Source organism: Crocodylus porosus, unplaced genomic scaffold (genome assembly GCF_001723895.1).
Source record: "Crocodylus porosus isolate Cpor-Errol unplaced genomic scaffold, CroPor_comp1, whole genome shotgun sequence".
NCBI lineage: Eukaryota > Metazoa > Chordata > Crocodylia > Crocodylidae > Crocodylus > Crocodylus porosus.
The window spans coordinates 17,795,108-17,808,097 of NW_017728925.1; the positions used below are offsets into that span (position 1 = coordinate 17,795,108).

The following is a 12,990-nucleotide window of genomic DNA, read 5'->3' on the forward strand; positions in this document are numbered from 1 at the left end:
GCAGAAGTGCCGGTCCAGCTGACTTTCGGAAGAGCATTCCTGCCCGCCCCTGCCCCCAACAGGTCTGCCACCCACCTTCACAGCTATTTACTTTGGGCTCTCCGCTTTGATTGCATTGCAGCAGAGATGCAGGCGGGGGAATGCGCAGTACCAACTTTCCCCGTGGGTAGCAAGACAATATACTACTGCCAGGGCACTGGCAGCCCTTATGAAGTTATAATAATGGCAATAAAAGTTTATTTGGCAGGGAAAACCCACAGGAAGATGACTGCTCCCCATCCCGGTGCCTGCCTTTCCACCCCTAGCACGGCTCGCTCGACAGAGGGGAAGCTACAAGGACTAGAAATGGCCCAGTGGATGAACGGACTGGACCCGAGAGCCGTCACTGGGGCTAACAAACAAGCATGAAGGGCAGGGGTGCAGGTGCAGTTCTCTGCACACGGTTCGAGGGAGGCTCGCTTGCACGTCAGGCTCATGAAAGCGTCACAGACCGCGCGTGCGCCAAACAGAGGAGAAGCAGAATAAACCCTTGGAGGGAGGCAGGTTTCAGGCCAAGGGGAAAGCAGACCACTGGCTGTGCCAGAGGTCTGGGCTACCAGGATTCCTCTGTGTTTGGGGCCGGCTTATTGCACCATGCTAGACACCAAGCCTTGCTGCTGAAACCACGCGCAGGCTCGGCGGCGGCACGCTGCGTTCAGTGGGCACTTGTGGCATTACTGTAGCACCCAAGGGTCGCTGGCTGCGACCGACAGGCTGCACACTCACCTGGAAGCTGACAAGCAGTGAAGGGCAGGCAGGCAAGGTAAACATCGCTGCCAGCATGTGCTCGCTGGGTGACAACAGGACAGCCAGGTCCAAAGCATTTAAAGAGGGCGTTTGCCTCTACCTATTTAACAGATCCCCATTAAAGCCCAGCCTGCCCCACGATCAATCCTCTTCACCTCTTTTAAAGCCACGCTCTTTTTGCTAAGATCCACTCACAGGGCTAACCCAGCTGGGTCCAACTGTCACTGTCCCCCTGCCCTGACTGGGGTCTGCAATGTCTACCGACTGGGTGTCACTTGTACATTGTATTTACCGCCTGTTCACTATTCAGGACACTGATGGAGACCCCCAGCAGAAGCTGCTGGGCCAGGAAAGGGAGTTCCCCCTGCCGGTGCTGGCAGCCTACAGGATGTCTCACCACGTATTAAACCCCTGCTCTGGGTAAAGGGGGAGAGGTCGGGGTTAGTGAGTCCCCACCTATTCGAAGACACCCGCCCAACTGCACTTCCAAGACTCAAGCCATTTACATTAGCTTTCTTTTAACAACAGAAGATGCACAATTTCTGGTAGTGAATACAGCTAATCCCCAGGGCCTGGCGATCTTGCCCAGTGGCCTCCCGGACCGAATTCTCCGGCGCAGATTTCAGTCTGAACCAGGATGCACCTGCCCCTCTTCCGTTTCCCCTGCTTCCCCCGGCGCCGGCGCGCTTCTCTTCGAGACTTTGCAGGGTTATTACAATATTGCGCAATTGCCTGGCTGGAGGTTTTTGTGTTTGCTGAAGTTTGTCCTGCCAGCTGAAGTTGATGACAGGAGAGAATAAAAACACATCCAACTGCTGTTGTGACATGGCATTTGGATTGGGAGAAACAAGGAAGACGGGACAGCTCAGGAAGAGATGCAGAAAAAAAAACTGGCACCGCACAACGAATGTCACCGGTATTAGGAGCTGCTACTTTTTCCTCACCATTGGTCACTTCAGATGTAGAAAAACCTTGCAAGGAAATACCTGACAATTAAGTTCTCTATCAGGGGAAACTCCTGAACATTAAGTCCATTTATGGCTGCAAATATTCATCGATATTGCTTGTATTCTGTGAGACAGTTCTAGCTAAACGAGTTAATTGCTAGGGATAACTAATTGTTTGCAAGAAGGACCTGAACTAACTCACTGGCATTACTATATAGCACTGTTTATAAGCCAAACCTCCCCAGTCCTGTTGCAACAGGAAGGGAATAGAAACCTCAAAAACAAGTTAAACTGTGTAACGCCGGGAAGCTTTAGATCCAAGAGAGACATCAGCCTACCTGCAGAACACACATGGTGGTTATCTGTTGGTTCCTTTCGCTTACTCCAGGCCTATTTGCCACACAAAAGTTCAAAAACCATCACGTTAATGGGATACATTTCCTTGAATTAAACCGAGGATGGCAGTCTTTGTGCGGGGACAGCCTTCACGTGAACGCAGGGGAGCCCTGGCTTGCAATCTCCTCCACAAGAGGGCAATCAAATCCCACTGTACGACTCATCGGATGGTCCTGAGCGGTTCTTTTCAAGCCGACTCTTAAGAACTAAGCATCTCCCCGCTTTGACATGGTTAGGAAAAGTTAACCAAGCAGATAATGTGAGGTAACACTCGCTCGCTCAACAGCCAAAATTCAAATGAAACTGCAGGACCCAAGTTCATTGAATTGGTTCAGATTTGAAAGCACCTTGCCATCTAGCATACTAATGTGTTTCACCTCGGAGATGACAAACCACCGCAGCTCCGAGCCCAAAAATCACACAGACTGAACATAAGGAGGCAATACGATTATCTGCACGGCATTCGGAGCCGAGTGCTAAGGAAAGCCTTACAGCTGAATAAATACAGGATACCTCAGAAATGGAAAGGAAGCCCACTTTTCAAGGGCAGAACCAAAGATGCTTCATGCGCAAGAAATACCAATTAAATCTTCTTGTAAGTTTGGTTCGGACAACTTGCATTTCCTCTGGTGCTGCTGTTCTTGTCTTGCTGGCCAAGGGTCCCCTGGGGAGGGCCAAACAACTCCGTCCTGACACTAGCAGCATTTCCAAGACACCTTTTTCTGTCTAAGATCAATGGCCCTTGGCAGCATGCCCAGCTCACAGCTTCCCAAGTTCTGAAGTGAGAGAGGGTAACCTACTTATTCAAGCCCCAAGGATGCAGCAAACCATGGCTGGACTTTGGTAAGGAAACAAAGGGAACTGCAGAGGTGTAAATACTTAAACATCAAATCACTTGTTCCAAATCAAGTGCTGGACAATGCTGCGACATGCAGTAATGCAGCAAGTGTTCTTCACTTGCGCCTGTAAGGAAGGACGTTCATTTTAACTTCCCACTTGATGGCCTATTGTTTGACTCTAGCTAAGGCTGCATTCGAAATGGAAAACCCTCCTTACAACAACGTCCTTTTATTTCCTTAGTGTTTGTTGAGAAATACAGAAAAAACCGTCTCTGGGAGAACAGAACAGAGTGCATTTGTGAGAGGAACAAAACCCAGGAAGCCCGTGCATCAGCAGTATGTACGATTGTCAGAGCGCATTGAAAACTCCCAAACTCACTCACTTTTTAATCTGTTCTAAAGAGATGATAACATTTTAATACTAAACAAGGGAGGCCAAACTATCTCTGGAGCTTCTGGTGACAGGGAGACTCCAACCCACTGAACAGAAACCGAGACCCTTTATGCCCTCGCTAGAGAACCGTCCCGGTGCCGTGCCTTCGTGTGTCAGCGGCAGTAGCTCTAAGTTGAGCCAGTAAAAAATCTTCATTCAAAAAACATTTCTTTTACAAATTAAAAAAACCCTTTTCTCAACTGAAAAATTGCACAAAACAATTTTTAAGAAAAAAGTGTTTTGGAATAACTGAGGCCACAGCATGGTGATACTCTGAGTTTCCATTCACCTCTCTACCCCTCTAAAATGTTGCACAAAAAAAAAAAACAACTTTCCAAAATCAATTCTGTTTTCTGTTTCCTAATTAAAGCTGTTTTTGAAATTTTGCAAAACCTTCTTTCCTTTTTCAGGCCAGCCCCAGACCTGGACATAGGAGTAATGCAGGCGGAAAGAATACGTACTGTTCTGGACTAGAAACGGAAGTCCTGCGTCCTTCCACGGCGATGTTGCTCTTCGGTCTCTTAACAACGTGAGGTCTCGGAGGCCGAACCTATTGCACACACAGTGAAGACATATCAAATACCTGAGCAAGCAACAACAATGAGGCACAATTTACATAAAACCTGCAAAGCCCCTCCACTGCTGCCTTAAATACCTCCATGCAGAATTTCTCCTGCAAATCTGTTCATCTCGGTGGTACAATAAAGCTATAATTGTATCCATGTTAAACAGAACCACAGTGACCCATATCACCAAGGGAGTCTTAAGTAATGGCACTTGGGCAAATGCACAGATTATTTTAAATGTCTGGGCTAAAGGCTGAAATGGCTCGTTTAATTTTTTTTAAAGCAGCAGACAGCATGTAAATGCTTTTCTTAGTGTGGGCTCATCCTGAAACTATGAATAACTGGGGGAGTCCATCAAGCAACGGGCTGAGAGGGACTAGACATGGATAAAGTTCAGTTTCTTCGCGACTGATGTCTGCAAACAGCAGGGCTTCTGATCGAGGACCCTAACTGTATAATCCACCCAAAGAGTTAATTGCTACAACGGGTATGGGAAAGTCTGTATTTTGCTGTGCATTATACTGGAAACCAGGCTTTAACTCCAACACCATGTTCCTTTTGTTTGCCTGTTTGTAACAAACCAACTTCTAAAGCAATCGCTTCTGCGTAAGTGAACAGTGAAAGAAATGGGGAACTCAAAGAGATGTGAAAGCGTGAAAAGCATTATTAATTTACAGAACACCATAAAGGTTTGATTCCTTTCATCACCTAAATGGAAAACATTGTTAGGTATGTTTCCACTAATGCGCCGCGTGTGCATTTCATCCGGTTGTCTTCAGTTCTGAAGTTTTTGTGCAGGTAGATGGCATACCGTTTCTACCAGTCTCTTCTGAAGTTGCCTATCCATCATCTCTGATGTTGGCAACCAGGCTTTTATTTTTAATTTATTTTTGCCGGCACTGCTTCAAGGCACCGAAGAGGACACACAAGTTGCAGACCATGATCACGCCAATGCTGCCTATGCTCCCATGAGCAATGCTGGGGAAGTCCACGACAGTACTCAAGGGAGCAAAGCCTCTGCCAGGTCACGGCCACCCTGGGCAGATCAGGTCTCTAGCTTTTGGGGTGGAAGAACAGCCTGCAAGAAAAACGTCCTACTGCTGATGTAGCCTAATGCCACTTTCAACACGAACCCCAACGACCCCAAACAAACTAAGGGACATGACTCCACTCCTGTCCCCCTCCCCGGGCCCGCGCACAGTAAAGACCACTCTTTAGGACTAGGACTTGAACCCTGCACCACTGGTGAATGCGTCTGTGGTGAGACAAGGGCTTCCCCCTGCCTTTGCATGGCTGTGGGAGAAGAAAGGACCCAATTTCCACACCAGGGAAAAGCCACCGAATTCTGTGGACCGGGTTTCCATGCTACACACCAACATGCAGAAGATAATAGCAGGGTTATCATCTTGAATTTTCATTTCAAAGGAGACAGCGCACAGCAGAAATGATGGAGAAATTTACAGAGACGGATTGCCACTGTTCCTTGGGAAAAAACAAACAAACCAGGTTTATAGAAAGGTCAGATGTTAAGGTCTCCAAGATCAGTCCCCACACAAGGCTGCTCCTCTCTACAATAAAGACAGCTTAAGAATGTGAATTTATGGCAGGAATGGAAGGATTAAGTTTGTGGCAACTTCGAGTGAACTTGCAACGTGGTGAAACATGGGGAAAAGAACAACAGAGCTAATTAGACGAGCTGAGCTGTCAGAGTGCGGCTGAATGGCTCAGTGCCAACAAACAAAAGGAATGGGCTGGCAATCAGCAGGATCGATGGAGAAGACTGCTTCATTAGGGATGATAAAACACAGAGAGAGAGAGAGGGAGAGAGAGAAAGAAAGAGAGAGAGAAGCAAGAGGGACACCGGGGGAGAGAGAGAGGGAGAGAGAGAAAGGAAGAAAGAAAACTGTTTAATTAAGCCTGAGCTGGAAGATGATGCGTAAAGCTGGCTTGTCATCGTGCTGTGAACACTTTCACCTTTTGGGTGGTACTCCGGGGAGGGGGCAGGGAACTTTGGATGGCTCCACTAGCGCTACCAGATCAGACCAGCAGCGTCTGGGGAGAAATGCTAAGAAGGATTTAGAGCACTGTTCTTGGGGGACTGCAAGGAAGTCAGGAAACAAGCCAATTCCTAACAGGATTTCAAGCCTTGTATATCCAAACAGGCAGGGTTAAAGTGTGTATTGAATGCAAAACTGCCTTGCAAGTCTGATGATGTGAGCCTGTATGTGAGAGAGAAAGGGCAAACAACCAAGGCAGAAGGACTGCATGCACAAGGCAATCCTCCTGCCCACCTCTTCCATTATTAACATATTTTAACTGCTTTTCTTGAATTGAAGCACATTTCATTCCAGCCCAGGGCTCCTTAACTTGCTATCAACAGCGCTGATACTTTCTTCAGGACGTCCTATTCATCTCTGAAACGGTGGGACACTAGAAGCACATTTGCTAAGTTTCCCGTTACTCTGTTTTTATTTTAAATAATCAGCAATGATGCACGCTGTGAACGCTGCTGCCCAGCAGATTCCACTTAGTGACGGCACATGCTTCAAAGTGCCTCATGTGCCCTGGCAGCAGACAGGCCTGCGGGACTCAGACACCCCAGCGTTTCCATCCTGACTTTGCTGTGAAGTGCGAACACATTGCTCTTGGATACCCACCTTTGCAAAAGTGGCCTAAGACATGGAGGGGGGGGGGGGAAATTCTGTGCAAAAAGTTATCAAACAACCGGTGATAAAGAAACAAATCAAATCTATAAATTTGCCAAGACCGATTAGGATAGTTCCTTCGGACACGCGTCACTCAAACCTCCGTGACAGCAGCTCTAAGTCCTTCTGAGTACACGCAGATATGAAGTACAAGTCACACATGCTGTAGCTAAGCCTATTTTTGGCAACAAAAAGGTCTAAAGCCCTACACTTTTGGAGCAGTTTGAACTGTGTCTAGCTCTCGCCGTTTCCCTCCTCACGAATGCAGCGTTCCAGTTGCACTTGTTTGTACAGGCAGCTGAATACAACAGGAGCTTTTATTACTACAGTGTTTACATTTCCAACCTTTTATCAATCACGTTGGGAGCAAAGACAGTTGACACAAACACATCATACTGAGGACTACTAATGTACTACAGCTGAGAGATTAAGCAGCCTTGGCAAGATCTGCTTTGATGCATCAACTGCTCAAACTGGAGTAATACTGTTCGGTAACATTGTGTCCACGGAAATCCCCGGGTGCCCCGATGGGGCTGCACCTGCCAAGAGCTGAGCAAGGGGGACGTGCAGAGCCACGGGGAACTGCTGGTGCGAGAGAGAACAAGGCAAAAGTTTGTTTCCCACGTAACATATCCTGGAGGGTCTCCCACATCAATTACAGTCAAGGATGCACAGAAGCGTAGTTAGCGCTACCTTTTATACAGGGAGAAAGGCAGAAATCCATAACAAGGACGGTGTTAAGCTACACACCCAGAGTTAAAAAGGGGAAAATCCATGCTATCTACATCCAACTTAGGAACATGCACCGAAGGTTAAAGTGAATGCCCCCCTCAAGTGCCTGCGCATCACAGACCAAACGCCTTTACCAAGTTTTAGCAAGACTAGATTTGAAAACTTGCTGTTGTGTTGCACGGGGAAGGAAGCAAGTAAGACAGCAGTTGCCTTCTGATGAAATTCTGCTCACTGGGCAGAAATCCTAAATGGAATTAAATACCCTCTGGGTTTGTTGCAGAAACAACTGTCAGCTTGAACTGCCACCAACTTCTTTCCTTTGGTAAATAACAGTTACTGCTGCTGATCTAGCCTGGTCCCCATTTTTAAAGGCATCTGGCATCGTTAATATGCAACAGTATGGCTCCGAGTCAGTGTTTAAAATAGAAAAGTGCTCACATGACAGTGCCTTGCCTAATGCAGGTGCCACACTCAACACTGGTTTTGTGTAGTGCTTCCGTAAACGAGGCACTTGCTTTTCCCAAGATGTTGGTGCCTGCAATTTTTTATTCTATATATAATTAAATGGATCTCCAGCTAGCATTTTAAATGAACATTATGCACACTTTCTGCAAGTCACAATGTGGTATTAAGGCACTACTGCCCAGATCGAGATTTCCTTTTCTTTAGACCTATTCATTCACCTATGCTGGGGGGAGGGGGGAATTAACAGCCCCAATTTCATTTAAAGCAAGACCTGGGGAGAATAAATATCCTAGTGCCAGATTTTTGCTTCCTTTCATATTTATGAATTCAGTGCAAGTCTTCAAAAGCTCACTGGCTAAAAACTTAAGTCAGCCTAGCAGGATTTTTGGTTTAAATAATCACCACCAGAGTAAAAACAGTCACACAACAGCAGTATCAGCTACCTGCAGAACTGACCTACAGGTGCAGAACTTGTCAAAGAAAAGCAAGTACAATGCAGGTCCCAAGGCTGTGCCGCAGCAGAGAGGAAGGGAGTTTAGGAGCATAATTCCCCTGCTGCTTTTTTTGCAAGATTCAACAGTCCAAACTACCAGGATTTAGTAACGCTACTGAGAGAGCAATTCAGGCAGTGTTAAGCTGCGGCAGTGAGGCAAAACTACCAACTACTCACGGGCCTAGACGAGCGCTGTATCTTTGGAGGAGGTGGCCGAGGCGGACGGAGTCTTTCTTGCTGTATCAAAGTGGAAACGTTGTCAACAGGACAGCAATAAACAGTCACTCACACAAAAACACCTTTGATTTGTGGCAACAGCACGTGCTTCAATCACCGTCATACTCACCTGGAGCAGCACCAACACCTTCTATATGCCATGACACCCCACTGCAACAAACACAATGAAACAGAGCGGTCCTGGGAAGGGGGCCCTGCCTGCCCTGGGCAGGATCCACTGGACCAGACCAGAGCATCCAGCATGGACTGACACAGCAAGGATAATCAGGCTGCATCATAAGCAGCACATCTCAAGCACTCCAGAAGACTTCCAGAGACCAGAGGAGAAAAGCCTGGAGAAGGCTACTGTATTTTTTTATTTCCCCTAAACTTCTGAAAGGGCTTTAAAGCTCCTGGCTGAGGCTCTGGCCTGATGAGGCATTGACACCCATTAGAAGAGCAGGTCAAGTTGACTAGACACTTCATGGGCTTAAAGCTGAACACACAAGGAAGTGCTTTGCTGGATCTGGCTCTAGATGCAAGCCTGCCGAGTGTGCACAGGAGCAGGGCTGAGAGAGCATCCTTCCTGTGGCCAGCTAGATGCACACGTCTCAGACAAATGGAGACAGGCCCGTGACACAGTGGACATAGGGATTTCTACACATGCCTGCTGGAGGGTTAACTGGAACTGCATCGGGGTACTATCGACTGTGCAATCCACGGACACAAGGTTTTGGTCAGCTGGAGGGAGAAGAGATAAATGTCCAGGAAGTGGGAAAAGCAGGCCTATGCAGAGCAGTGCATTTTGGTGAAGAGCAAGTTTCCATCACCATCTTCCAGTAGTTCCTGACTCCGCTGCACTGACCTTTGCTGTGACAACCTGCAAGCCACCCTCTTTCAAACCATTTTCACACACTCCTCTGGCCACTTACTCCTGCTCTAGCCTTGTTCTGTTTTTCCTTAAACAATTATTTTGCATCTCTTGGCTTTCGCTTCCAGGTTTGCTGCCCTCCCTCACGAGTCCAAGAGAGGCAGGTGCTTCTGGGGGGAAGGGAGATTTGCTAGTGCACCCCACTCTCAGCCTGGCACCCCACCCTCAAGGCTCAGGTCACCGTGCTAAGAAAGAAGTTGGCGCTTGGAGACTGATGCCTGCGGCAGTCCACGCAGCTCCTTTCTTAGCAGCTTCCAACAAAAGCCAGCCTGGGCACAAAGATTCGCACGTGAGAAATGATATGGCTGCAAATTCACATGGCTTCCCCTAGTACCATGCACCGCTTTCTTCCTCTGCCTCATATTACTCTTGCCCTGCCAGGGACTAGCCTGGTTCTCCTGTCCACGTGCCCTTCCCATCTGCTTGGGTGCGGGAGCACCGACTTAAAGCCATTTTACTTCCTTTAAGCAGCATGGGATGCTCATCTTTACGACGTGCGGTAGTCTCAGGCCTTGTGCAGCTTGTACTTTCCCAGTCACATGCACATCTTTTACTACCTTTGTTAGTTAGATTCTGTACGGCTCACCGAGGAGCCGCAGTCTGTGATGACTACAGTATTCTCTTTATATTGCTTTCAATTATTTTCTATGCCTGTATTTCTGCATGCCTCCCACAGATACAATTCACTTTTTATTTGTCTGGAAACCTTAAACTAGCGTGCACATCAGAATTACTGAGGTGGAATATTAATTTGGGGACTTGCCTGATGTGATGGTCAGGAGGGTTTTGGTAGGCTGCTAATTTCATTTGCTACAACTATTTTAAATTTCAGCACATTTGGGTTCATATTTCTTATTACAAAAGTAAAAAACTAAATCAATAAAACAGGAGGTAACGTTTGCCGTAGATATTAATACTATCATGTCTTCAGGATCCATTCACTCTGTTGTCTACTTCTCTTTACTGCTGTCGCCTATTATAGAAAGCCTTTCTGGTTTAGACCTGGATTACCCTGTACAAGCAAAATCCAGGCAATTTTGGGAAATAAATACTATAGGATGAGGGCATCAATAGTGCTAGCTAGCATTAAAATTGTTAAAGCTTCCAAGAACGACAAAGGCAGCACCTACAGAGACGCAGCGAGAGAGACCACGCAGTGTCTGAGGATTACCACCCACGGAGATGATCGATACATTGATCACAGCCATCACAAGGACACGGACAACGGGACTTTACTTACCTGCCTTTATTACTCACTTGGCAAGAAATACTTGCCTGGGAGAACGTGGGGGAAGATTTACTAATTACCCGCTAATATCATCATCACCTGGTAGCCAAGTGAAGGCAAAGGTAATGGAAGCAGGGTATAAGCCCCGTGGTAAAGTCTGAAATCTATCCTTTCATTCAGAGGCACCATTATTAGCGTGGCTTTCCCTGCAGTGTTGCTAATGCTCGCAGTGGACTCGCCATACACAAATCACAGCGGGCGCGGAGAAGGCACTGAAGGGAGACGCGCTGAGGAGCAGGCACATTAGGAACATCCTACGGCAGCAGTGCCAGGGAGAGAGGGGATATCGCCCCGTGTCATTTCTCATTGCTGCCTGCTTCCAGAAATCATTCGGCTCTCCCCCCGTCATGTCACTGAGTGTCGTCTCACTACCGTCAACTCCAGTTGCTCAAAAATCAGGAGTCCGACCTCCAAAGTTACGAGATCAGCTCTGAAATCATGAGATTCAAAAATATCATAAATTTCGTTTCATTTTTCACTTGTCTTCTGGTCTCCGAGCCATTGGAGCAAACTCGCTCACGTCCTCAGCCTTCTTCAGTAACGACGAGGGCCGAGATTCCCACAGAACACTCGACTCCCGGAGCCGGGGCTTGCAGACAAAGCATCAGACGCCTTGAGATTCATGCCAATCATAAGCTGACAAGATCCATTTCCCGAGGACCCCTGAGGCCTGCTCTTTTCAGGGATTATAAAGTGTGTGATCGGTCTCTGTCCGGCAGCTCACACTGGCTTTCTGACATCACATTAGTCGTAAGCTCCAAGTACTGTTTTGCCCACTATCTGCACAGCTTCCAGCATTTCTTTCCTTCCTTAGCATACTTTTTCCTCGGTGCAAGCATTCCTTCCTACTGCTGCTTTTCTACACCCTATCTTTGCACTCACTGCATGCTTTAGTGCTCCTTTCCTGCTATTCATACGATGCACACAATGAATCAGGGCCACCTTGAGCCACTGTTGCAACTCCACCAAGGATGACTTCATCATCAAACCCCATTGCCATCTGATAACTATAGATCAGCCAGTGGGAACTAATCACTGCCCCGTTTCCTCATGAGCAGTCACAAAAATGTCATTCCAGCTGACAGGACGGGTGAAGGAATCTTACTGTTATGAGGGCCTCCGAGCCAGAGTTGAGGCTCGCTGGCAGGAGCTGGACTATAGAAAGCACAGCACATCTCCAGTACCAGTGGACTAGTGAGCATCCAACTCGGCTTGCCATACATCACCTGGGGCTGAGCTGCTCCCCGGATCGGGCTTAGGATGAGATTTTCCCTGGGGTGTTTAGCCCTCTGCCTGTGCCTAGGGTCTTGCACCTCTTCTGGAACTGAGGGTACTGGTCTCAGTGACAGGATACTGGAGCAGAGAGACCCCTGCCCTGATGCTCTGTAATTCCCACAAAGCTGCAGCACCAAACAGAGGCTCAGCCAGATACTCTTTGGTCAAGGATGGTCCTTGGAAAGCAGTGCCTGGGGGAGGGGAGGAGGTTAGCTCTTTTCCCCAGATCATGGGAGGTACCCTGGATGCTGCGGTTTGCCTGGGGCTAGAACAAGGTTGGATTTGAAACAAGCCAATGCACATTTTGTGCAAGTATCGTTTTTGTTCCATGAGATGAGCAAGAAACCCATGCAAGTGAAAATGGAAATTACCATATATATTTGTGTAGAAGAGATCAAACTGAAATTCAAACACACAGGGACCGGGGTAGAGGAAGGGAGAGCAAACCACCAGGCCCAGACCAAGTCAGAAAAATTACTGCACAAGTATGCAAGATGCAAAGCCTGAGAGTGCACTTTGGTTCATAAGCACAGCGCACCAATTTACGACTGACATGAGGGCCTTGCTTATGTGCAGGTCTGTGTAAAAAGGACAGCTAATGGTGGGATAAACAAAAGGAGGCACAGCTCTGGGAAGGGCCTTCCTCCGCTGTGGCCTCTCCACCTGGCAGAGTCCAGGCCCTGTGCAGCATGAAGCCTGCAGGAATGATGGCTCTGTGAGAGGTCCTGCAGAGGAAGGCGACTGTCCATCTTCTCAATGTGGCTAATTTATCAAGTTTTGTTCTAGCTGGTGATTTGTTGTGATAACTGTTTCAGCTCATTCAATGCGGGGCTGCTTCTGACTTCAGAGACCACAAGTAGCTGCTGCCTATTTTGTGCATATCTAAGAGACGAGGACTACGAGATCATCTACACCAGT

At 47.6% G+C, this 12,990-nt stretch overlaps 1 protein-coding gene across 4 annotated transcripts in view; it reads right to left on the reverse strand.

Moving 5' to 3' along the window:
• The window catches only part of DENND1A (DENN domain containing 1A), a 284,733-nt gene that overhangs the window by 16,838 nt on the left and 254,905 nt on the right, over nucleotides 1–12,990 (reverse strand). For 2 of the 4 annotated variants that reach the window (XM_019541012.1, XM_019541014.1), the window contains exons 20-21: nucleotides 8,540–8,599; nucleotides 3,863–3,951 (exon numbers count right to left, since the gene is read on the reverse strand). In XM_019541012.1, the coding sequence (XP_019396557.1) occupies nucleotides 3,863–3,951; nucleotides 8,540–8,599 (149 nt within the window). The remainder of the gene's footprint in view (nucleotides 1–3,862; nucleotides 3,952–8,539; nucleotides 8,600–12,990) is intronic. The other 2 variants (XM_019541015.1, XM_019541013.1) reach the window with 1 other exon arrangement.